The sequence below is a fragment of the Sarcophilus harrisii genome, chromosome 2, assembly GCF_902635505.1.
Source record: "Sarcophilus harrisii chromosome 2, mSarHar1.11, whole genome shotgun sequence".
NCBI lineage: Eukaryota > Metazoa > Chordata > Mammalia > Dasyuromorphia > Dasyuridae > Sarcophilus > Sarcophilus harrisii.
In genome coordinates, this window is record NC_045427.1 from 433911203 (window position 1) to 433937836 (window position 26634).

The 26634-nt window shown below is 43.3% G+C and overlaps 1 protein-coding gene across 1 annotated transcript; it reads left to right on the forward strand.

Moving 5' to 3' along the window:
- The first annotated feature begins 916 nt into the window (after positions 1-916).
- On the forward strand, positions 917-17415 carry DUSP15 (dual specificity phosphatase 15). The gene is made up of 7 exons (XM_003757018.3): positions 917-1384; positions 2849-2882; positions 6240-6322; positions 7748-7797; positions 12446-12520; positions 13819-13990; positions 14913-17415. Exons 1-7 carry the CDS (start codon positions 1364-1366, stop codon positions 15156-15158), a joined length of 681 nt encoding a protein of 226 aa, XP_003757066.1. The 5' UTR covers positions 917-1363; the 3' UTR covers positions 15159-17415.
- Positions 17416-26634: the final 9219 nt, after the last annotated feature.

Sequence of the window (26634 nt, forward strand, 5' to 3'; positions counted from 1 at the left end):
GTACAGTGCTCTCCTGCCTGCATCCGAGCATCCTCAGGCTCGTTGAGTGCTTCGCTTTATCCAGTGACGAAACTTATTTTCTGTAGGATGAGTGACTCCCCTCCCGGAGAGGGAAAGGATCTATCTAAAGACATATCGCAAGGGAATGGCGGAGGCAGGGTTTAGTGCCGCCTAAGTCTGGGGGGGTCTCCTAAGACTCCTTCCACGGCTTCCAACTGCATCCTGAAGATGACGTAGCTTCCTGACGCCCCTCTTTTCTGCTCTGTGTGTGTACGTCTCCTTCGCTCAGGCTCACCCCGGCGCCCAGAAGCGGCTCCTCTGGGGTCACTAGCCGCCCTAAAAAACACAGCTCCAAGAACATTTATTAAGCAGCCGTGTGTATAAGGCACCGTCCTTAGTCTGGTTATACAGAACAAAACATTTCTGGGCTGTCTGCCCTCACAAATGGGCTGGGGAAAGATCAGGAATATCCTCCCCTAAATCGACGGATCCTGGGAAAAGATTCTTATTACTTCCTCCTCAACTAAAGAGTGCCCTTGTTTAGAAGTCAAGAAACCTGGGTTCTGGTTGAGGTTCTATTACCAACTCAATATGTGCCCTTGGAAAAATTACATCTTAGTAGACCTTATTGTCCCTATAAAATAGTCCCTTCCAGCGCCGACGTTCCGTGAGTCTCTGCATCTAAAACAAATGTCCTCTCATCCCACTTCTCTCCCCCTTACTTAACATCTCCTTTCCCGCACCCCAAGCACAGAGGCTGTGTGTCTTTAACAAGCTCCGCAACGACAGGGATCCCCCTCCAGAATCAGAATCCCTGAAAATAAAAGCCTTTTCCTCCCCCTCCCCTTCCGCTTCTGCCCCCAACATGTCTAGCTTCCCACAGCCCCATGCATGGTGCCTGCTTGTGACAGCCCTGCCAGGGTTTGCCCGCCCCTCAAAGGTGCTCCCGTCCCTGGGCATGGTCAGCGGGGGCCGGGCGGGAGCCAGCCTCCCACTGCAAGGTTGAGACAATCTCTCCTTGTCCCTAGAGGGGGTACAAAAGACAGCCCTTGGGGGTCAGGGACACTAAGGCTTTTGTTCATTTAGCTTAGCCTGGCCTCCAGTCAGCAGCCCGGCAGCCTGCACATGATTAGGGAATAGGTGGAGCCTTCCGGCTCTGCCATTGTCTCCCAGCCCTGTGCTGCCCCGACCAGCTCTGGAAGAAGTAACACCTTTGGTAACTGGTTGGATCCTCAGAGCTGGACTAGGAGGGAGAGCCCGGCGCCTGCGCCTGGATCTGACCTCCCAGGCAGCCAGGGGCCCCGTCGGGCTGGAGCCTGACTGGGAACTGGAGGCAGGGGCAGCCGGCTGGCGCACAAGGACCATGGGGAATGGCATGAACAAGGTAAGGAGTCAGCGGGGATGGAGGGTGGGTTGGGCCTCAATGCAGACCCCCACGACTGGCCAATCCCACCATCCCCCATCCCCCATTCCCCCAAAGGAATTTCTTCTGAGACCAAATTGACTCAAATCTACTGCAGAGGAGACTGGCTCTGTGTGTTTTCTCTTTCTCTCTCCTTCCCTCCATTTCAGTTCTGTCCTTCATCTCTGTCATTGCATCTCCTCCTCACTCCCCTTTGGGGCTACTTACCCGTCTCTGTCCCCCTCTCTCTCCCTTGAATTCCATCCTTGGATCCCTCTATACATTTCTCTTTTTGTCCTATTGGTTCCTTTTTTTCTCTGCTCCCCTTCATCTCTGCGTCTCTGAATTTCTACCTTTCTCTCCCATTCTTCCTCCCTCTCCATCCCTCAAGGCCTTTTCAATATTTATCTCTTTAGATTCTTTTTATTCCTCTCTATCCCTTTCCATCCTTCTGTCGCCATCTAGCCTTTCTTGCATCCTATCTTTTTCTTATCTGTATCTCTCCCTCCCTGTTTCTTCATCTCCAAATTTCTCTTGCAAGTCTGTCTGTCCTTTTTTCATCTCCGTCGCTCTGTATAATTCTCCCTTTGTCCTCTTTCCCTCTTTCCATTCCTGAATCTGCCTTTCTATTTTTCTCAGTGACTTTGCCTCTGTATTTCTCTTTTTTTTTTCTAAAGGTCTGACCCTGGCCTATCCCTACCTGACTTTCAAAGACCTTTTTAAGTCGGGGCCAGGATTTTAGTGTTTCCTTGAGTACTGCATGTCTTTCATCAGTATCTTGGGTTCTGAACCCCCTGTCCCCTGGAGCCACACTATGCTGTTGACCCAGGGAAGATCATTAAGATACCAGCCAGACTGACAGGATGCTGGACTTTGCTCTGACCATCATGATTCTTGGATTCCCTGATTCGGGTTGGCTCCTCATTTCCTGGGTACAGATTGGGTCATTCAGAAAAAAGAAAGAGTGAGTCAGATGTTAGAGAGGTATCATGGGGACAGTTGCAGAGGTGGGGATAGGACCTAGGGGTTAGAGGAAGATGGAGAGAAGCTGTTTATCTTCAGCCAAGCGCAGGGCAGTCCTTGGGGAGTGTTTTGAGACCAGGATGTTTCTGATGTTAGTATTGGTATCATTAATGGAAAGAGGATTTGGTGTTTGCATCCCTGTTCTGCCCCTTATTACTCCATAAGCTCTTAGTGAATCACTCTCTACTCTTTAGGTTTCTTTTTCTTTACCTACAAAGTTGAGGGGATTTGGGATCTCTAGCTCTAAACCTTATGATCCTGTAATCATAACCCAGCAGCATCAAGGGTTTGAGAAGCATGGGCAGCAAGAGCCAGAAGATCTCTCTGTTTCACCATGTGGACAACCCAATGAGGGGAAAAGGTGCACCTCTATAACCCCATTGTAACCCAAATCTAACCTTCTTCCTTTCTGTGCTCCTACAGGTTCTTCCTGGACTCTATCTGGGAAACTTCATTGGTAAGCAGTGCCTTCTCCCATACCCCCAAAGTCCAAACACTGCCCAGCCCAACCCCAGCCCTGCCACCCACTCTATAATCTATAGACCTAGCACTAGATGGATAAAGCATCCCAGAGCTCTCCACAGCCCCCAACCAGGGGGCTTGGATTTGGTCCCCAAAATCCTTGGCTACTACCTGGATATCTTGGTTTTCTTCACTAGAGCACAAATTCCTCTGCCTCAGGAAAAGGCCATAGCTCAGAAATTAATTTAGCAGCTTTACTTCCCCCTTCTTCAGAAAGAAATGAAGGTGAGGTGAGGAGAAAAACTAGCAAATAATTAAGATTAGACAGGTCTTCCCTTCGGCTTAGGTTGCATTTTCTCAAAAAAAGAGAGTTCCAATCCTGAGGGAGTTTTTGACTCAGTGTGTGACCTTGGAAAAGATACTTTCTCTCACTAGACCTGTCCTAGGGATAGGGGTGTGTAATGGGTCCAATGTAGTCATAGGACCTGACTTTGAACCCAAGTTTTACCATTTATTTCTTGTGCAACTTTGAATGAGTAGTAGCCTTTCTGAGCCTCAGTTTCCTCCTTTGTAAATTGAAGGGGGAAGAAGTAAACTCCATAATAGCCAATGTCTCTTCTAATGCTGCCATTCTGTATTTTTAATATCCTAAGCATAGACTTCTCAAGGCAGGGGAGGAAGAAAGATGACTTTAGGGGGAAGAATGAGACCCCCCCTCAAGAGCCAGGCTGTTAGCAGACAGACACTGGCATCAGCTAGCTTCCAGGAAGGCATCCTGCAAATCCTTTATCCCAGGGGCTAGAAAGACACTCTTTTAGTATCTTCTCTTGTTGGTGATAGAGATGTGCAGGAAAGTATCTGCAGGATACTGACCCCTAGGGCTCTAGCCACAGACAGTGTGGTTTTAGGAATGGAAGGAACTTGGGTTCTGCTTCTGCCTCTGCTGTTATTGGCCACCTGACCTTGAACAAACCCCTGCCTTTTCTTGGGTGAAAAAAATAAGGTTAGCAGATAGGATCCAGTTTGAAAATCTAAAGCAGTCAAGAGGAAAGTGATCGGGTTACTGCAACTGGCTTGGCCTGCTGATGCTGCTCCTAATCTGTCCTCCTCTGGACCTGGTCCAGCACATGGAGGCACAGACGCTGGGAAAGCAATTCCCAGGGGAGCACTGTGGGGCACGTTTTTTTAACTTACTGTAAAAACTTGCACTTTCTTCAAGGAGGCTAATACTTACAAGACCTCCCTTTATTACAAGGTTGTTGGAGGGTCAAACTGCATAAATCTTAAAACACTCTAAAACAGAGATATGAGTTGTTGCTATTGTCAGTGGATAGGAAACAGTCCTATTATGCAGGGCTCACAAAGAGCAATATTGACCAATCCAAGCTTAGGTTATGATGAGAAGGGCAGAGGTACAGGAGAAATAGCACCGCATTTAGGGTCAGGCAATGAAAATCCACATCCTGACTGGGCCATAGAAACTGTGTGGTCTTGGGCAAATAACTTCAGAGCTGTCTCTGGCCTCGGCCCACTTTCACTTGCTGCTAGGCAACTCAAAAGGTCTTTTGCCCTGTTCCAAAATGCTAAGTTTATCCACATGCTGTACCCAGCACATACCTGTCTCCTGTGGGAGACAATGGACTGTTTTAGTGTTGAACTATGAAACCTCCCACCCTCCTCCTTTCTCTCTCTCTCTCTCTCTCTCTCTCTCTCTCTCACACACACACACACACACACACACACACACACACACTCTTGCACTCACATACCCACACATACTCACATAATCCAGGAAATGGAATTAATTTTCAATGCTTACTGATGGGGAAGAGGGAGGGGTCCTTATGTGATTGAGGCAAAGCAGACTTTTAAAAAAATGTTTTATTGATGTCTTTTTTCTTTCCATCACAATTATTCCTGGAAGCTATTTTCCCCGCCCCATCCATCTTCTCCTCCGTTGTTAGGAAGAAAAACAATTAGGCAAAAACACCCAACATACTGATTGTATCTGACTACGTCTATAACATACTAGGAAATACTTTCTGAGTTTTTGGCCATAAATTATATGTCCTTTACCACCAATGGCCATACCCATTCTCCTTCTCCCACCATCTGGGGGATGGAATTTAGGAAATTTTCTTTTCATTCCTTATCCTAGAGCATTCTACCATGGTCCAGAGCTCCACCATCTCCTTTTCTATGACTTCTCAATCTTTTAACAATGCTTTCCCTTTATCCTAACCCTTCCTACTCCTCAACCCTAGTATCCATCCCCTTTTTCCTTTTTCCTTTCCTTCAAGTCCCTGTTCCTTCTCTGGAAGGGCTTTCTCTCTATAAAATATATCCCTATCATAGAACCATGAGCAAAGTCATCTTAGAGAACACAGAACATTAGCTCTAATAATGACCATGGAACACCAAATAATAGAAGCTGAAAGAAACCAAAGAACATCGAATGAAAGAGCTAGAAAGGATTTCAGATTCAAGATTATCAAAATTGGAAGGGACCATACTAACCATCTAGAACTAGGGATTTGTCATAGATAGATTTTCAAGGTATCATGAGCTTGGATGGTGAAAAAAATTACCTCTTTATCTTCTGGTTTCCTTTGAAATCCCACACATTTAACCTATATCTGATTGTTTGCTGTCTTGGGGGAGGAGGAGATAAGAGAGAAAAAAATTTGGAACTCAAAAATCTCATAAAAATGAATGTTGGAAATTATCTTTACATGTTATTTGAAAAATAAAATACTATTGAGAAAAAAAAAAGAAATCTTATACATTTAAAAGCATTCTTCTCAGAAAGGGTCCATAGTCCACCAGACTGCTCAAGGTGCCCATTACACACACATAAAAAGGTTAAAAATTCCTGGTCTGGACCAACTTCTTTATTTTACAGAGGGGAAAGCTAGTTGACCAAGGCCACACATGTGGGTCTGGCAGAATAAGACCCGTGATCTGTTTCTCCTGACTCCAATTCTGTGCTTTTTCTACTGCTGCTTCTGGGTGCCTGATATTCCCACATTCGTTTCTTCCTTTCTTTTTTTGAGGTTTGATGTTCTTGGTTAAAATGCAAGTATGTCCCAGGGAAAAGTGACCTTTAAAGACACAAACAGCTTTTAATACCTTAGCAAAAATTAGTTTATCTAAAGCCTAGTAGACATAGTCTTGGACTGATAAGAAACCTGTCTGGAAGTTTTGGCCCTTGCTAAGTTATATGGCCCTAGGTCTGACCTGTGGTGGAGAGAGGAAGAAAGGGGAGGGAAGGGGCCTCTTAGCCTGCGCAGCCAGGCTCTAAGGGCTATAAATAAACCCACCAAATCAGCACTGGCTTTTTCCTCCTTCTCAGATGCCAAAGACCCAGACCAGCTGAGCAGGAATAAAATCACGCACATCATCTCTATCCACGAGTCTCCCCAGCCCTTGCTGCAGGTATTGCCATCACTCCCTCCAAAGCTCCACCACCCCACTGACACCTCCTGTAGCCAGTGCCCTGCCTGAGAATGTGGCCAGGGTGGTCCCAAGCCCAGGATTGTGCTCAGGGCAAGGGTAAAAGGGAATCTGTTGTTGCCCTGTTGTTGTCCTTGGGGCTTGGGGAGGGGGGTAAATCCTCAGATGGAAAATTGGTTGAGAAGCTTAGAATGGAAGTCTAGAGACAAGGGTTCTACCCCAAGCTTGACTTATTCGGGGGTGGGTAGAGTAACCCCTGTGATTTTATCAATGAGGGGAATTTCCAGTATGGGAATTCCTTCCATGGATATAGAGTCTACACTAAGGGACTTGCTATGGTCACACAGTTAGTAGCCATCAAAGACAAGATTTGTATCTTAACTTCAAGCCCAACTATATCTTGTCCCATCATCTCTCATCTTGATGCTGAATAAGTAAATGCCTTTGTACCTTAATTTATTTTCTGTAAAATGTAGAATTAAATGGTTTCTAAGGTGCCTGTTAAATCTAACATCGATGTTTTAAGGTCCCCTTATAATTCTGATATGCTGTGTACTATGATCTAAGCTCCCTTTATAGCTCTAACATCCTTGATTCTAAGGTACCTTCTAGCTGATATTCAGCATTCTATATTCTAACGTCCATTTCAGGTTTTATATTCTAGGTGACCTGAGAACTCTAAAAACTCCCAACTCTAAATTTGTGTCTCCCGACTCTAACCCTAACCCTAACCCAACTCCCGACTCTAACCCTAAAATGCTCTATTGATGTGATCTGTTCTCAACCTGATTTTTCCCCTTCTCCCCAAAGCTAGGACTGAAAGTGACCAAAATAGGCAGCTACCTAGGGCATATCTATTTTTTTAGGCAAAAAGACATGTTTTAATACGACTTCTTATAAATATATATATATATATATATATATATATATATATATATATATATATATTTTAATGCCAGAAAATCCTGTTCTCAGGACACAGGGAGATTTATTTTGAGATGTCACTTTTGTTACAGTGAATGTCAAAGACTTTGAGGCCCACAAGAAGCCATACGTCTCTTAACTCTGCTGGCTATTAATTCCCATGATTTTTCTTTTGTCTTCATAGTTGTAATCTACAAAGAACTCAGAACTTGAAGTCACTCAACCACAGGTCTAAGTTTTTGCTCTGTAACTAATTCATGATGTGACTTCCCCCCTCTGGATCTCAGTTCCATTGACTCACAAAATAACAAAGTGGAGAAAGACCTTAGAGGCCATGTAGTTTTAAGGTTTACAAAACAGAGGCCTAGAGTGGAGAAATGACTTTGACCCAGAAATGAATCTGGGACTGAGAATTGGGGCTGGGAAAGCAAAAGCTGGCATTTGGACATTTTCTAGCTTCCTGAGCTTGTATTCTTCTTTTAGGATATTACTTATCTTCGGATCCCAGTGCCTGACACCCCTGAAGTCCCTATGTAAGTATTATACTAAAGTAATTGCAGGGGCAGGAGGCTTGGGGGGTAGGGGTAGTAAAGAACCTCTACTACAAGGGAGTCTACAGACCTCCCTTTGGATCAATCATGTGTGAAATGTCATGGGGCACACTAAAAGGTAACCCTAAACATGGTAGAAGGCATGGGGATTATTGAACAATTTGTTCAAGAAATTATATTTCAGCACCAGATTTTTAGAGCTAGAAGAGGTCATTTAAACTAACTTTATTGTATTTATTTTAAAAGTTTTATTGATTCTTTTTGCTTTTATATCACATTTATTTTCTAATATAAGCTCCACATTCACCCTACCAAATGAACTTTCCTTTGTAACATAAAGAAGTTGTTGTTATCGGAGGAGTCAAGTCCTGTCTGACTCTTCATGGTCCCATTTGGCGTCTCCTTGGCGAAGACACCAGAGTGATTTGCCACTTCCTTCTCCAGCTTATTTTACAGATGAGGAAACTGAGGCAAACAGGGTGAAGGGAGTTGCTCAGGGTCACATAGTTAGGAAGTATCTGAGACCAGATTTGAACTCAGGGAGATGAATCCCCCTAACTCCTACAAAGAAGAGTACAGTTCAATAAAACTAATCAACACAGAAACCTTGAGTGACAGTATGTGTATACAATATTCCATACCACTTTAGGGAGAAGAGTGAGGTTCAATTCCTCATCTCTCCTCTGTGGCAAAGCTTAGTCATTAAAATTATACATGGTTAGGTTTTATTATCCTTTCCATTTCCATTGTATTCACTGTGGAGAATGTTTTCTTGATTTTGTTTTTCCATGTTTCTCTGAATTCTTCATAATCATTGTTTCCTATAGTATACTAATGTTCTATTATATATATATTGACCCCAGGGTTTGGACTATCTTCAGAGAGAATTACTACTACTTTCAAGTTCAAGGGTACAATCTGGCTCCACACTCCTAAAATTATATTATAAGCCTCCATCAGTAAGCATATCTTCAAAAAATAAAAGCAAAGACATTTATTAAAATGGCATGGTAAGAATAGTAGCTAAAAAAAGAAAAAACCATAACCCTGGTACACATTTTCCTGATAATTCATATAAGAGTCTTCGGGGGAAATGGGCATAAACTTATAGTACACTGGTGTGAGTCATAGGAAGAGAATACCAATGACAAGGAACTTCACACCTCGGTATTTCCCTAGGGGTCCTTTTTTTCCTTTGAGAACCTTGGGATCAGCACTCGTTGATAGTGATTCACCTGGGTATTCAGGGTTCAGCCCTCTCAGAAACTCAACTCTTGGTTGCCAGGGCCAGTTCTCTCTTTTGTTCTCTCGGTGTCTGCTCTTTTTGCTTCCAGCTTTCACCACTCACAGACTCTTCCTTCCTCAAGTTTTTCGACCTGATTCTGTGTCTATATATATGTGGCTCTGCTCCCCACTAGCAATGGTGTCCCCTCTTTAGAGAGTATCTCTGTTGCCGTGGCCCTTCCATGGGATAGAGGAAAGATATCTCCTTCTATTTATACTTGCTTCTGGCTTTTCCTACACAATTCTTTGAACTGGGCAAGTCCCTCCATTTCTATGCCTATAGATGATGGGAAAAGAGAGAAATATTTCTCCCCACTAAGAAGTTCCCTCGATTAGATTCTTCTTTAGCTGATGGCCTGGGATGCCTGCAGAGCTAGCAAGCTAACTCTTCCCTCCTTCTTCCCCAAGTGATTGAGAGTAGCTGATTTGCCCAGTTTACATAGTAAATTAATCAAGTACCTGAGGATGGATTTAAATTCAGGTCCTCCTGACTCTGGAGCTGATGTCTGTCTATCTCCCTAGCTGCCTCTCAAGCTAACTTTTTAAACAGCCAGGGCAAAGGGCGAGAAGGAGAGGAGTGGGAGGTAGCGGGGGAGGCGGGGAGCGGGGAGGCAGGGGAGAGAGGAAGGGAGGGAGAGAGCGAAGAGGGAGCGAGGGAGAGAGCGATTGAAGGAGGGAGTGAGGGGGAGCGAGGGAGAGAGCGATTGAAGGAGGGAGCGAGGGGGAGTGAGGGAGGGAGTGATGGAGGGAGCAAGGGGGAGCAAGGAAGGGATGGATAGAAGGAGAGAGGGGGAGAGGGAGAGAGGGAGGGGGGAGGGGGGGAAGGAGGGGGAGTGAGGGAGGGAGCTAGGGAGGAAGGGAGAGAGGGTGAAGGAGGGAGCGAGGGAGGGAGAGAGAGAAAGGGAGAGAGGGAGGGGGGCGGAAGGTGGGTGTAGGGGGAGGGGGAGGTGGGGGGAGAGAGGGGGAGGAGGGGAAGGAGCGAGGGAGGGAGGAGGGAGCCAGGAAGGGAGCGAGGGAGGGAGTGAGGAAGGGAGCGAGGGAGCGAACAAGGGAGGGAAGGAGAGAGAAGGAGAGGGAGAGAGGAGGAGAGGCAGAGAGGGGGGAGGGGGGGAGGGAGAGAGGGAAAGGGAGGAAGGGAGAGAGAGAGGGGGAGAGCCCAGCTAATGGAGGGGCTCTCCTTCCAATTAAATCAGGGGGTTCCCCATTCCCACCCCCAGCCCAGTATTTCTTAGAGGGATGACAAGACATAGTCATGTCTTTATTCTAAGTTTAATATACCCCTACTTTTTTTTTTTTTTAATATCTTAAGCTGGAAAATTTATATACCATAGGTTTTTTTTTTTTTAGCCAGTCTTCAATCAATGTACATCCACTTTGTTTCCAGTTTTTTGCTACCAGAAAAGTGCTACCAAAACCCCTCGATTTACAGAATTGTTTTTCTAGCATCGTGGAGGTATATTGCTAGATTAGAGTCAAAACACTTGGGTCCTAATCTTACCTATACCACTAACTCATTGTGTAACTTCTGTCTTTCTTCCTACATTAAATGGGAAAGTTGTAATAAATCAGGCATTTTTAACATTTTTTGTACCATGGAACTCTTTATCAGGCTGATAAATCACCCTGATTCAGAATGGTGTTTTTAAATGCATAAAATAAAATGCACAAGCATGATAATTGTGGAAATATGTATAAAAGAATTTTACTTGTTTAACATATGTATTGGATTACTTGCTGTTTAGGGGAGGGAGTGGGGAGAAGGAAGGGAGAAAAATTTGGAACACAAAGTTTTGCAAGGGTGAATGTTGAAAACTATTTTTGCATATATTTGGAAAACAAAAAAGCTATTATTTTAAAAAATAATAAAATTTATAGGATTAAAAAAGGAAACCAATTATGTTGTAATGGAGTAGATCCTGGATAAAAAAAATTTGACCTGGATGATCCTCATAATACCTTCTCTAGCTCTAACATGCTATAATACATACATATGTGTATATGTATGCATATATATGTATATATGTGTGCTATACCATATTTCCTATTTCTGTCATGACGTAATGTTTGCAAAGCACTTTCCCCATCAAGATAAAATAACTTGCTTCATATAATTAGTAAGTGTTGGAGCCAAGACTCAAATGTGAAAAATCTAATTTTAAAGTCCAGCTCTCTTTCTACTTCAGTCTATGAAGGGTCTCTGTTTTCTGTGTTTTAAAATCCTTTCAGCCCTTATATTTGTGTTCGTAGGATTATAATTTAGGATAGAGGAGGCTTTAAATGATCTCTAATCTTATTTTATACATGGGGAAACTTAGTTTCAGTGACAATGTCACAAAGGTAGAATTCCAACCCATGTTTTATGGATATAGCTGTAATGCTTTTTTATTTAAAAAAAAATCTTGATCTCTTTTTTTTCTACATCACTTTTATTTCTGAATATATCCCTTCTCTAGGGCATCTATGTGGTACAATGGAGAGAACACTAGTCCTGAAGTCAAGAGAACCTCAATTCAAATCTAACCTCAGACAGTTAACTATCTGGGCATGTCATTTAACTCCGATTGCCTCCGAACAACAACAGCAAATATATCCCTTCCCTTCCCCTGCAAAGAAAGTCATTCTCCATGACAAGAAAAAAATTTTTTTAAGAGAGGGAAAAAAGCAACATGTCAGCCTGGCTAATGAACTTATCGGCAGAGTGTGACAGAATAGGCAATCTGTAATGCCCTCTGCAAAGGAAGGAAGAAGAGAACTGCATTTTTTTGTTTCTTTGGGGGGACTAAGTTTGGTCAGTGCCCAGAATTCAATCTTGGGGCTTGTTATTTTATTCTTTCCACTTACCCAGTTATAGTCATTGTGTGTATTTTCCTGATATGGCTGGTGCTCTTTCCATCACACTACAGATGGTCTCTTCCAAGGCATCTCCCTGCTCTGACATTTTAAATTCCAAGATCCGTTACCACTCCAGCAACTTGTGATTCATCTTACCCCAGCACTTCAAAATACCTTATTCAGTGGATAAGGAAAGAAAAGGGTGTATGATAAACACAGGCACAAAATGAACTTTTTTTTCCTTTTTTTTTTTTTTTTTTTTTGCTAGGCAGTTGGGTTTAGGTGGCTTGCCCAGCCCATACAGCTAGGAAGTGTGTGAGGCTAATTTGAACTCAGGTCCTCCTGACTCCAGCATGAGTGCTCTGCCCACCTAGCGACCCCAACCCAGGTACAAAATGGAGAAGCGGCTGGACCAGAGCCTCAGTCAGCCTGGAGCAGAGAGCTCAGGATCCCCCTCCTCTCCCCCCCAACCCCCGCTGTGTTAGCCATTCACCTATGTCTCTTTCTCCCCTAGTAAGAAGCACTTCAAAGAATGCATCAACTTCATCCACTACTGTCGCCTCAGTGGAGGAACCTGCCTTGTACACTGGTAAGCCACCCACTACCCCGGAGTCCTGGCCCCTGGGAGTTCTGAGTGGCATTTTTAGCTCAGTAAAATGCCCTCCCCTCCCTCTGTCCCATCCTTCTACCCCCTTGTTCAAAAGACACTTTCCTGAAGGGTCTTCTCAGGGATCTGGAATTCCATCCTTTCTGACTCATCCCTTTGGAGATAGCAGAACAGACTGGAAACAGCACTGGGCTGGGAATGAGGGGAACTCCAGGCTCTACTCCTAGATCTGATAATGATTGATTATATGCCCTTTTCCTTTTTGACACTTGGCTCCCTCATTTGTGAAATGAAAGGGTTGAGCTACATGGTTTCCATTCTGATAAAAACCTCAATTTTCTTTGCGAGTGAAATATCATTAATACCTAAGGAGGAGCCTAAGGAATATAGACTTCTACCACCACTCAGGAGCTCCCTACTTGGAAATTTTGTTGGAGGATAGGTAGAAGGGAGGCTCTTCAGCTATAAGTCCTTCCGGGGAGAGTCAGCCTGGCTGAGGGATCATGGTTAGCAAGAGATCTGAGAGTTATACAAGGTGCCTTTAAGGAGAAAAGAAATATTGCAAATATACTAACCTCACCACTCAACTGAGCTCTAGCTCTGCCCTACCTCTCCTCCTCCCACCCTGCCTAGGGGCCTAGGGAGCCCCCAAGGTGACTGCTGAGCACTGGGGATAATGGGGTCCAGTGGGGCAGTTACAAAATCATTCAATCCCAGAGCATCCAAATTGGAAAGGACCTTAACGCAGATGTGGAAAGTCAGAGTAGAAGGGATCTTTGTAGATCTTGTCAAACTCTCCCACTTTATAGATGGGAAAACTGAGGCTCAGAGAAAGGAGGAAGGAGGTCACTCAGGAAACTACTAGCGGAACTCAGATTTCTTGACTCCCTGTCCTGTGTCCTTTCCACTAAGCCACAGTTCTAGATGAGGGGGATCAGGCAAGAGCCACTCAACTACTTCAGCTCTTGGGAACTTCCCAAGGGAGAAAATCCCCAGACTGAAATCCAGCCAGAAAGACTTGCTCTTCAAAGGGGAGGATGGGCTCCAGGAGAGGCTTTGATTACAATAAACTCTTGGGTTCTGTTATCATAAGTTTTATCATCTGTGAGCTGCCCTCTGAGGACCCTGTAGCCCATTGACTCCTCTCACCTCCAAGCCTTCCCTTGGTCCGAGCCCTTCTCGGGGGGTCTTAGGGGACTGGGCCAGGAGAGGAACCGCAGTGGGGGTGGATCTCGTTGCCCAGGCAGCAGTGCCGGTAACAAAAGGTTGGGCATCCTCAGCTTTGCGGGCATCTCCCGAAGTGCCACCATTGTGACAGCCTACGTGATGACGGTGACAGGACTGGGCTGGCGAGAGGTCCTGGAGGCAGTCAAAGCGGTCCGACCCATCGCCAACCCCAACCCAGGCTTCAAGCAGCAGCTGGAAGAATACGGCTGGGGCAATGCCCGGAAGGTATGGGCCTGACTACAGGGGCAGAAGGAGGGGCTCCCCCTGAGAGCAGGCGGGACGGGGAAGGGGAGCGAGGCTCTAAGCACACCCCCAACTGGAGTTTCCAGGGAGGGGGGGAGAAGGAGCTGTGTGCCAGGAGCTGGCCAAGTGCTTTTACAGATATTCTCTCATCTGAGCACAATCTACCAGCTTCACAGCCCTGGCGAATCAGATCCAGCCCTTAATCTTACCCTCCGGGCCCTCCCAAGCCCCTCCCTGTGGTCCATCCCCAAGCACAAAGTCAGGGCTGTCTCATGGGGGAGGGACCTCCCTGTGGGGATGGTAATGAAGTATGATGGGAGCCGGCATATCCAGGTTAAGATCAGAGACAGCCCCTCAGGTGAGATCTCTTAACTTGCTGAAGGGTCAGAGGCCTGAGGGGCAGGCTCTGGGGTGGGGTCCCTGCCCACAATCAGAATGTCTCTAGGGGAGAAGAGGGCAGCACTGAATGTGAACCGGGGTCCCCAGAGCCCATCAGCAATTCTAACCCTATGAGTCTCAGGCATTTGCTGTAGTACCTTGCGCTAATGTGGACCGTGCCATTCTCATAAGCACGGTCCCTGTCAGGTGTAGGGGACGCCCTGCCCATGAGTCCTTTCTAAGAGGGGAGGGGGCAGCAAGGGTTTGTGTTACCATTCCATGGGAAGAGCTGGAAGAGCATTTAGAGGAGCTCTCATTTTATGACCTGTCCCTCCCCTCCCTGACCTCAAGTTTCAGTGCAGGGGCTCAGGCTCCCATAAGAGATGGAGTGGGGTGGAAGGACTGGGCTGCCTTGGTTTTGTGCCTCTGTCTTTGATTCCTCCTCAAATCCTTTCCCCATTTCCCATTTACACCCTTCTCTGACCCTCCCTTCCCCTCACCCCTTCTTCCGCCTTCTGGCCCGTAGCTGCGCAGGCAACTAGAGGAGAAGTATGGAGAGAGTCCGTTCAACGATGAAGAGGAGATCCGGGCCTTGCTGCCCCTGTGCAAGCGCTGCCGGGAGGCTTCCCCCTCGGGCAGCGCTGAGGGTACCCTGCAGAGACTGGTCCCCCGGCCCCCCAGAGAGGTCCGGAGACCTCTCCCTCTCCTCGCCCGAGTCAAGCAGACTTTCTCCTGCATCCCCAGGTGTCTGTCCCGGAAAGGGGGGAAGTGATGGCCGTGAGTTATGTCCAGGCCCTTATTTGCAGAGCTGAGTTGGGGGGGAGTCAGGCTCAGGACTCAGGAGCACAAGGCAGATGACTGGAAAGATGGACGAGACCGGGCTGCAGCAGACACACCGGCTGGGAGCAGCCTGATGGTTGGGGTGGTGCAGGGACCCCTGCCTGCCCTGAAGAAGAACAGAACCCCTCCCGGGCTGAAACTGGCTAGGCTTCTCCCCGCTGATGGGTTCTCCTTCCCACCTGTTTGTGTCTCTCCCCTGTCTTGTCTCCCTCCTGTCTCCATGTCTCTGTTGGTTGCCTCGGTACTAGAGGGTCAAAGGAAGGTCCTAGTCTCCTCACCCCATAAAAGATGGTCCCAGATCTGAGCTTCTGGGCCGTGGCGCCTGATTCCCTGGGTCCCGCCCGTCTGGGTCTGGTGTTTGTGAGTCTGTCTGCTGTCTGCGTCTGTCTCTGTGTCCGATCTGACGAGGCCCTGCTGCAGTAACTGGTGCCTTAGCTCTTGGGGAACCCCAGTCTGCCTGCACTGACTGAGCCCCTGCCTTACCAAGGAAAGGAACTCCGGGGATGAGGAGCTGCTCCCACCTGGGAGATGGATCATCCAGCCCCGCCTCCTTATTTTACAAATAGGGAGCCTGAATCCTAGAGAAGAAAATCCAGATGTCCAAATAGTAAGGGCAGAGGCAGATTCCAGCGCAGCCCCCAACTCCAAAGTTAGATCTCGAAGACAAAGTCCTGGGAGAAGTGGAGCAGGGTGGGCTGGGTCTAAGGGCCTAGGGGAAGCAAGGAGGATGGGCTGAGAGAGACTGAAAATGGGGGGTAAGGTTAAAAATAAGACTGAAAATGTGCAGGCCTTCACTTGGTACTGCAGGCATTATTCCCATGTTGTATCGGAGAAAATAGCCTAAAAGAGATTCAGTTACTCACCTCTAAGTAGCCAGTGTCAGAGGGGAGACTTGAGTACTTCCCTCACCGGGCTCCAAGTCTGACACTCTTACCACTATACTACCCTGCCTCATTTCACAGAAGGGGAAACTGAGGCCAGAAAAAGGAAGGGACTTGCCTGAAGTTGAATCCTTTTTCTGACTTCAGTTCTGTCCTGGAGACTTCTAAAAATACCAGTCTGGTCTCCAACCTCTTTGTAACCTCAGCTGGAAGCTGGGATCCTAGACAATGCTTGAACAAATTAGATCTTGTTGGGGCTCTTTTAGGGAGAAGATTTCCTACAGCCGTGGCTGAGCTAGCAGCCAGTGGAGCCCCAGATTGTGCCCCAGACTGGTCCTGGATTCTAGAACAGCCCCCACTCCACTGAAACTAGGCCAATTCATGACACTGAGCCCCCAACACCCTCATAGCCCTCATTCCCCTGAGCAACCACCCTCATTGAACCTCAATCACAGAGTCACTTTTCCCCTGCTCAGAAACCTTATCATTTCACCACACACCTTAATTTATTTAATTTTTTTTAAAAAAAAACAAGGTAGGTTGATGCTTTTGACATCACAGTCATTTTGCTCTATCATAGCCTTCTTCATTCCTTCCTATCTTCTCATTGAATATATTCTTTCATATGAAAAAGAAAAACAGATAAACACAACCAATACAATGACCTTGTCTGGCAGTGTATGCAGCATTCTTCATCTCTACAGAAAAGAGAGAGTTTCTGGCTCATTTATTCTGGAGACCAAGATTGGTCATTACAATTACATAGAATTGGTGAGGATTTTGTTTGTTTGTTTACGTGGGTATAGTCATTGTGTATTATTTTCCTGTTATTTCTTTCTGCATCAATTCATACAAGTCAGCCTATGTTCTCCAAATTCTTCAAATTGGTTATTTTTTACATTGCAATAATGTTTATTACTTTACACACATGTATCATAATTTGTTTATCCCTTCCCCAATGTCCACACATTTACTTCTATTTTGGTTTTTTTTAATACCACAAAAAATGCTGCTTTAAATTTTTGGCATCTATGGGGACCTCATAAATTTGATCTCCTTGGAGTATATGCCAAGTAATGGAATGTTTGGGTCAAAGGGTATGAAGAATTTAGGGACTTTTCTCACATAACTGTAAATTATTTTCCATAATGGCCAATGCACAATTCCATCAGTAGTGTATTAATGTGCCTAACCTCTCCCAGTCCCTCCAATATTGACTTTCTATCTTTTGTCATCTTTGGCAATTTCCTGGGTGTGAGATAAAACCTCAGAGTTGTTTTGATTTACATTTTTCTTATTGGTGAGTTGGAACAATATTTTATATGGCTGTTGTTAGTTTGCAATCCTCTTGAGACATTTCTTCTTATCCTTTGGCCCCCTGCCTATTGGAAAATGGCTCTTTGAGCACATTCTGTTACCCCCACAGAATTCCCCAGATCCTCAAGAAACCTGTGTTCCTCTCACCAAGTTGCCATTACTCTGGTAATTTGGGCCCCATTCCCCCACGGAGCCTTCATCTCCCTTCTCAAACCCCACACCGAATTCCTTTCCCCCTTTTTAAGTACCTCATCCTCTAAACCCCCATCCCCACTCACTGAGCCTCTAATCCTCCATCATAGAATCACACCCTCTCAGAAGTCATACAGTCCAACTCTTACCTAAACAAGAATCCTCTCCTCAATTGATTGGTGTTCAGCCTTTGGATGAAGATTTTTACTGACATAGAGACAATCCACTATTTCCTGAAAGGCTGTTCCATTTTTGGATAGTTCTAATTGTTAGGAAAGTTTTTTTTTTTTTATTATATCCACAGAGCCTCCCATCTCCTCACTCAGCTTCCCATCTTTTTTCTCATCCCCTAAGCCCTTCTCCCACTCAGTCCATTCAATCCAGTCCCATTCCATCTCCTCACTCAGGCTTTGTTCTCTTTACTGAGTTCCTGTGCCTTCATTGAGTCATCTGTGTTCTTTCATGAATGCCCCTCTTATGAACTACCATCCCCTCACCAAGTCTCCATTCTGTCAGTGAGGCTTTATCCTCCCATTGAGCCCCTGCATCAATCCCTAAATCTCCATTCTCTCAATGAGAGAATGAGCCCCCATCCCACTTCTGAAGCCTTAATTACCATCTGAGCCTACCATCACTGTTTCCCCATCCTCCATTGCTCTTCCTCCATGACAGCCCCTCCTCCCTGTCCATTTAAATCTTTGAAATCCCTCTAGAGATGTCACAAGGAGGACTTTTGTGAGAAATCCCAAGCCCTCATATAGCCTGGGACTGTGGTCACATCTACCTCAGCTCCTTCACATCCCTGACCCTTCTGTATACAGTAGCCTGTAGGTTTTCTTATAGCCTTGGCATTGGACCACTTCCCAAGAGGAAGGACCCATACTGGACCTATCAGGATTCACTGGTTCACTCACAACATCCACTACCTCAAACCCCTCCTGAACTCTTAGGATAAGCCAAATGGGGAGACTGCATCCCCACTGAGCCACTCTATCTGCTTCCCCTAACTGTCCTTAATATGGAGAAATCACTTCTCCATTGAACCTCCATGTCTCAGCCAACACTGATTGTGGGGACTCCGAAAGGGGAATCATAGACCCTCAAAAAGGCACAGCCAACATGAACATCCCTACAACTCAAAGGTGACTAATCCCAAAGGTCATAAAATCATGGGTGAGATAAGGAAGTAGGCTTTCTAAATCCACTGAAGAATAATAAGGGAAGTAACTATAATCCCTTCTCTGGGCATTAAGACTCATAATTTTGGAAAGACACATTTACCTCCCCATTATAAAGGAAGATTTCAAATGTTGTCCATGTTTACAAAGGAGATTGAGATGCCAGCAGTAGAAAAATGCTCACTCGAGGTCACAAAGATAATAGTCACAGGAACTAGAATTCTGGTTTCTGAACTCCCATTGAGGCTCTTCCCCCCACATCAATTTCTGGGTTAGAAAGGATCATTTTGTAGCTGAAGATTTGAGAGACCAATTAGTCCAATGCCTTCTTTTATCCTGCAAACCAAGGAGTCACACAGCAACATGCAGCCTAGTAGGATTTGAAACCCAGTTCTCTTGACCGCAGAGGCAGTGCTTTTTCACTGTGTCAAGCAATGAGCACTTCCTAGACACCTACAACAAGCCCAACATTCATTCAACAAACATTTCCTGAGCATCTCCTGTGTGCAAGCTGGCAGTCAGTTAAATAGATGAAAAACATCTAACCTCAGAGGGTCCGTAAGCTGCATGGGAGAATGGAACATTGTTAGTTAAAACTATCCATGGTGGACTCTTAATAATGTATAAAATGATCCACAATCTGGCTCCAAATCACCCTTCTAGCCTTATCTACCCCATATTTTAGCAAAATTAGACTGCTGTCCTATGCCATTCTCTCCCATCTCCTATGCCTAGAATGCTTTCTCCTCCATACTAACCCTTCCACCTCCATCTGTTGGAATCCCTCTCTTTGAACCTAGCTCATGTGCCATCACCTCCATGAAGCTATACCTGGTACCCCTCTGCCCTTGCTCCAGATGGAAGGGATCTCCCTCTTAAACTTCTTACAGCACTTTGCCTGGATTTCTCCATTGCATTTATCTCATAGGAATTTATATTTGGAAAGGAAACCGGAAGGTATCTCGCTTAAACTTTATCTAAACTACACCAGAGGTAACCTGGAATTCTTGAATGCTATGCCACCAGAGTACAAGATCTGCTGTATACTACTACAAAACCTAGTATGGTCCTGGCTACAGACTTTCCCAAGGATTAACAGCAGTTCAGTGTGGGAGACTCAGTGGTAGCAGCTGATGCTTGGGGATGAATTCTTTGGACTACTGAAATCCTTATACAAAGAATACAATGCAGTGCAGAACCTTCCATGTTGAATAATACTTCACCCCCTTCCAGCTCTGCAGTGATATGGAGAGGGATAGAAAAGAGGGAAGAGGATGCTGGGAATTCCACACATTTAGACCATCTATAACACTCAATGTGAATCCTTGTCTAGTGTGAGAACCAAGAAGTGGGAATATATACCCTGGGGAAAGTGACACATTCTGGTTCTGATATTCTCTTAATAAAGGGTACCAGAGGACAAAAAGAAGTCATGGCTAAATTTGAGGCTCCTAGGTTCTCTCTGGAGAGACAAATGCAGAAGATGATTTGATTATTTGTTCAGCTCGTTAAGACACATCCTTTCATGGAATGTTGGGTCAATTCATGTAATGCTCATGGTTTGTATAGTCAGTCAACAAGCATTTATTGAATGCCCCCTAAGTGTCAGGTGCTATGCTAAGTTCTGTTTTTTTCAGATGTCAAACATTTCCAAATTAATTTTTATTATTATTTTTGTAAAATTTTAACTTTTTATTGACAGAGCCCATGCCTGGGTAATTTTTTACAACATTATCCCTTGCACTCACTTCTGTTCTGACTTTTCCCTTCCCTCCCTTCACCCCCTCTCCCAGATGGTAAGCAGTCCTATACATGTTAAATATGTCACAGTATGCTATGCTGAGTTCTGACAATACAGAGAAGGGGAGAAAAACATTACCTGCTCTCAAGGAACTTAAATTCTAAAGGGGAAAACTATAAATAACTGCACACAAGAGATGTACAGTGTAAATGGCAGAGGATCCTGGGAGGAAAGGAAGGAAAGACCAGGAAAAGGCTTCCTATAGAAGGTGGGCTTTGATCTAAGTTTTCAGGGAAGACAGAGAGGACAGAGATGGGCGACAGCAAGAGAAAAGGTAACAATCAAGAGATGTATGACGGACAGTAATCAGACCATTGTAGCTGGATTGTAAAGTGCTAGAGCTGAGTAAGACTAGAAAAATAGGAAGGGACTAGGTTGTGAGGGACTTTAAATGCCAAGTAAAGAACTATTTTAATCACTGAGGTAGTAGTAAGCCACCCAAGTTTATTAAGTGATGTCGTCAGAGATGCACTTTAGGTAAATTATTTTGGCAGTTTGGAGAATGGGTTGGAATAGTGGGCAGAGAGACCACCTAATTAGAAGATTATTGAAACTGAAAAAAACTTGACAAGGATCTTTGTGAAACTAGTGACCATGTGAGTGGAGAGAAGAGGATGTGCACAAGAGATAGTGGAGGTTAAAAAAAAAATCACAAGATTTGGCAACAGATTTGATATATAGGATGAGTGTGAGTCAAGGATAACACCAAGCCTGTGGTAGTGGAAAGATGGTGGTGAGCTCAAAAGGAACAGTGAAGTTGGAAAAAGGAATAGGTTGAGGAAAAAGAAAATGGAGGAAGTATCCTTATCTACCATGATAACTACAATTTAAAGTAACAAATGACAGTCATGTAACACTAAAGTTTATAAAGTGTGTTATATACATTGTCTCCTTTGAGTCAAATAATGGAAGGAAGGAAGGAAGTGCTTCCAAAAGTGCCTTCCAAAAGCTTATGTTCTAATAGGGCAAAACAATTCACAAAAGGGAGCTGAAAAGAGGGTGGGGTTGGGGTGAAGGGTGGGAAAGAAGGAAGGGCTGGAAACTAAAGAACCTAATATTGGAAGTGTGGGCCTTTTTTTGAGCAGGGTTAAATTCAGAAAGTCAGAAACAAGGCCCAGGAGTGTATGAAGGCTGGCTGGCTGGGGATGAATTCCATAAATGGAGGCTTTAGGAGGAATTCATCTTTGGGAGAAGGGAGCCAAGCTTTGGGATATATTGGGATGTAGAGGCCACAAGGAAGAGGAGATCTAGGCACTGAGGGAATTTCTAGTATGAGTCAGCCATAGATGGAACATGGTTTTGAAGTTCAGAAAAAAAGTTAGGAGCAGAATCGAGAAGGTAATGAAAGGTAGATTGGGGATTTGTTTTTGTATAGATTTGTGATTTAGCATAGTAGAGAATACCACATGAGGGATATTCCCAATGCAAATCAGCAACTGTATTGCAATCTATAACAGAGAGTTGCTAGAATTCCCTGGAGTGACTTGTCCATGATAACCTAGTCAGTATATTTCAGAATCAGAATTTTAACTTTAATAATAAATGGGCATTATCTATTGTGCCATAATATCTTCTGGTTTATGAACCAGCATCTGCCACAGAAGATAAGATAGAAAACTCCATAAAGACTTTGAGTAAAAACCTCTAGATTAAGTTAACTTTTTAAAATTAATATTTTTTCAATTACATATAAAATAATTTTTAACGTTTGATTTAAAAATTTTTGAGTTCCAAATTTTCTCCCTTTCTCCCTTCCCCCTCACTGAGAAGATAAGCAGTTTGATATAGGTTTATATATCAAAATATACTTCAGTGTGTGGCAACTTCAGGGCAAAAGCAGACATGAGAAATATGGTGAAAAATATGTTGATGATATGCCTTAGGAGTAAAAATGAAAGAACTCAAAATCTTATATATAATGAGTACTTTCTCAGGAAGAGAGGACATTCTTTTCATGGTGATTTTCAAATTATTTACCAAAAAAAGTAAAATTTAAAGTTAGGAAATTTATCAATTTCTTACCAATTTCTGAATCACCTACCTGGGTACCTGTTAGGACACCAACCAGAATAAAAACTATGTTTGAAAAAATGAGAAGGCATGGTGAACAATTTTAAAAGTTCCAAACTATCCCATTTAAACAAGCCATTGATGCCCCCAAAAAGGAGAGGGGACAGAGAAAGAAAAAGAAAAGCGGTCATTACTGACTAACCATTCCTTAAGAAGTTTCAACAACATAAACCAGTCTCCAAGTGAAAACAATCTGGATACTGTTTCAGCTAACAGACCCTCGATTTTCTTACCCACTGGGAAGGCATGGCAGCCAGGGACAACAAGAATTTAATAATGTAACAGATTATTTGTAAAATCTTATATCAGAGGATGTTGGAGGATCACGAGCTACATTCTCTTATAAAAGAGGAAAAAGCATCAGAGGAGGAAAAAAAATATTGTTTACAAAAAGCTTAGCAAGAAACCCAATTAAGTCAGAGTAACCAGAGTTACTCTGAATTGTAACTGTATTGCAACTTTGTATTCTGATTTACAACTAAGTTGTAAGACTGAAATTAGAAAGAGAACAAGTGGGGAAAAAGGAGGAAAGATGAAGATCTTTTATTTACAGTTTGATATTTGATGATATTTATAGTTATAATGGAGACTCCATATTGAATTATGATGTCATAAACCTCAATGTGCTTTAGGAAGGCATAGAAAAGGCAAAATGAAAGTGGGAATTCCAATTAGCTGGCATACATAGAAGTCCATGCTATAGACAAAAATTCTGAGGCCTTTAAGGGATCAAGTCTTAGGAATTTGAAAGAGAGAAAAGTACCAAAATGCTTGGAGAAAAAAGCAATCAAGAAAATATTAATAATTATTCAACCAAATGCCTACTTTCTTATCTCTGCTAAGTCTTTTTTACTTACTAAATACTTATGCAAATAATATGTATATCAAAGATATCCTTGATGAAGTTATAAGAAGAGAATGGGCAGATTTTCATAAGTTATTCTACTGTAGACCACATCTTTACAGTCATACTGTTAATTGAACAATTCATAAAATACCCTTTGTGCTTATTCTCTTTGTTAACTATTATAATACAATTGATCTGGGAGACTAAGTTGCTATCTTAAAGGTTTTCTTCCAACAAGGTGCTTCCATATATCAAAAACCCTATAAGAATCCTTGAGTCAACAGAGATAACTTTATATAAGACAGTTAGATCCCAATTAGTACAAAGAATGAATACCACGAAGTGGTTACATTATTTCTAATTAGCATAACATATTCTAATGAACTGGAATTAATATCTATATTTTACCAAAAAAAACCCCCACAAATTTTTCATACATGTGACTGCTTTAGAGCAGTCATTATTTACATTCTGGACCAAACTGAAATATGATCTAAAAATGCAACAAGAGATCATCACTAAACAACTTTTGGATTCCATTAGTATCTATTAATTGTCAAGTGATTTAATTAAGTGAAGTGTCTTTAGCACACCAGATGAATGTCTTGTGAGGATAAAGTTTGCAATCTGCACCACTGAAGGAAGTTCCTCACATTGTTGAGATAACAGATTCATTAAAGCAGCAATAATATCAAAAGTACGTTTATGAGTAGTTTACAAAGAACTTTATATACATTATCATATTTGATTGCCTTTACACCATAGGCAAAGGATCATTGATTTACCTCAAAGCCTTCTAATGATGGGGGGGGGGACCCACTCTTTCCTGAAGTAGTGATTCCATGTTTGGAATTGGATACCTGTTTGGACAATTCAAATTATTAGGCAGTTTTTTCTTACCTGAATCTAAAAATTTCCCCTCTTCTGGTCATTAGAACTAAGCAGAGTAAACTTATGTGTAAGGGTCCTGAAAAAAACAGCCACTATTTATGGCATCTTAAAGACTGCAGAGAATAGGAGAGGTGCTGCAGGACTGAAGAAAGGTATGAAATATTTTCCTCATCTTTGTTTAAAAAGGAAGAAAGTAAAGCCTGAAAACTATGGGCCAGGGAACTAGACAAATTCTACAATTATATTGGTTTTCTGGAAAAAGTAGGCAGTGATCATCAAGAGCCAGCAAGGCTTACCCAAGAATAGATTCTGGTCACAGATTATTAATGATTTAAGGTCAACTTGGAAGATCTCCATTGGAGTACCCAATGGTTTGGGATTGACTCTGTGTTGTATAATATTTTTTTTTTTACCAATGTCCTGATTAAAGGCACAAATGGCAAATCGCTAATTTGTAGGTAACAAAAAGCTAGGAAGCATTCCTAATATATTGGATGATAGAATCATGATGCAAAAAGAGCTTGATATGCTAATAAGTATTATATTAATATAAACTTTAATACAAATAAGTATAAAATCTTACACTTGAGCTAAGAATATCCAGATGCAGAAATCCAAGGTGGAAGAAGACATGTCTAGACAGCAGTTCATCTGAAAAAAAAAAGATTTTGTGATTTTAGTGCACTGCAAATTGATGTCAGATAACAGTAAACTATACCAGACAAAAAGGAAGCAGGTGGTGCAATGGAAAGCCATCTTCTTGCGTTCAAATCCAGCTTCAGACACTTATTAGCTATGTGACCATGGACTCACTCAATCCTGTTTGTTTTCTTACCTATAAAATAAGCTGGAGAAGTACACTCCAGGATCTTTGCCAAGAAAGTCCCAAATGAGGTCACAAAGAATTAGATACAATTGAACACTAAACAACTGGCATAGTGCCTGGCACATAGTAGGCATTATAAAAATGCTAGCTATCATTATCATCATCATTGTTATTTTAAAAGCTAATAATCTTTTAAAGGGCATTAAGAAAGGCATAGTATTCAGTTCTAAAGAGGAGAGAGGACTATTCTGATCTAACCACCTCTGGATTCTTGTGTTCAGTTCTGGGTAGCACATTTCCGGACAGACATTCCTAAGTTAGAAAGCACTCAAAGCAAAGTGCCTCGGATGGTTGTAAGCTTAGAAGTTATTCCACACAAAGATCAGTTGGAAGGCTAGGATATGTAGCCTATTTAAGAAAAGAGCCAAGGGAACATTATAGCTGTGATCAAGTATTTGAAGGGATGAAATGTGGAAGAGGAATTAGCCTTGTCCTGCGCAGCCCTAGAACCAGAAGCAGTGGGTAGAAGTTACAGAGGAACCGATTTAAACTTGTTCAGAAAAACTTTGGAATGGAGCAATCCAGAAGTGGAGAGTGGGTAAAGGTAAAGAGATAGAGAGCACCTACTATGTGCCAGGCATTGTGCTAAGCACTTTATAACTATCTCATTTGATCCTCACATCACCCTGAATGTAGATGCTATTATCATTTCCATTTTCAGTTGAGGAAACCAAGGCAAACCAAAGTTTATTGACTTGCCCAGTATCACACAGTAAGTGTCTGAGACTGAATTTGAATTCAGGATTTCCTGATTCTAGACCAGTATTCTGTCCACATCACCAGGCAGTTGATTGCCTGGACTCTAAAGTCACTTCTAACTTTGAGATTCTCAGATTATTTTATTGGGTCATATATTTAGAACTGAATGGAGCCTAAGTGACCATCTATCTAACTTCATCCCCCTGTTTTATAAAAGAAGAAACAGAGAGAGGAAGCTAGGTGGCACAGTGGATTGAGCACCTCAGGAGGACCTGAGTTCAAATTTGACCTCAGACACTTAAAACTTCCTAGCTGTGTGACCCTGGGCAAGTCACTTAACCCCAGTTGTCTCAGGGCAAAAAAAAAAAAAAAAGAACGAAAAGAAAAGAAGAAGAAGAAGAAAATGGGAAAGAAGTTTAGGGCTGAGATGGAGGGAAGGGTATTGTATGTGACTCCTATTAGGTATCTGAGGTGGAATTTGAACACTGGACTTTCTGACTCCAGGCCCAGCCCCTTCTTTTTTTTTTTTTAATTGAAGCTTTTTATTTTAAAAACATGTTCAAGGATAATTTTTCACCATTGATCCTTGTGTTCCAATTTCCCCTTTCCCCCTACCTCCTCCCCTAGATGGCAAGTAATCCAATAT

Bases quoted from the DNA above. Each gene is read 5' to 3' on its own strand.
- DUSP15 (XM_003757018.3), top strand. From the start codon at position 1,364: ATGGGGAATGGCATGAACAAG. The intron at 1,385-2,848 runs GTAAGGAGTCAG...GTGCTCCTACAG, and splicing joins TGGGGAATGGCATGAACAAG to GTTCTTCCTGGACTCTATCT. The intron at 6,323-7,747 runs GTATTGCCATCA...TTCTTCTTTTAG, and splicing joins CTCCCCAGCCCTTGCTGCAG to GATATTACTTATCTTCGGAT.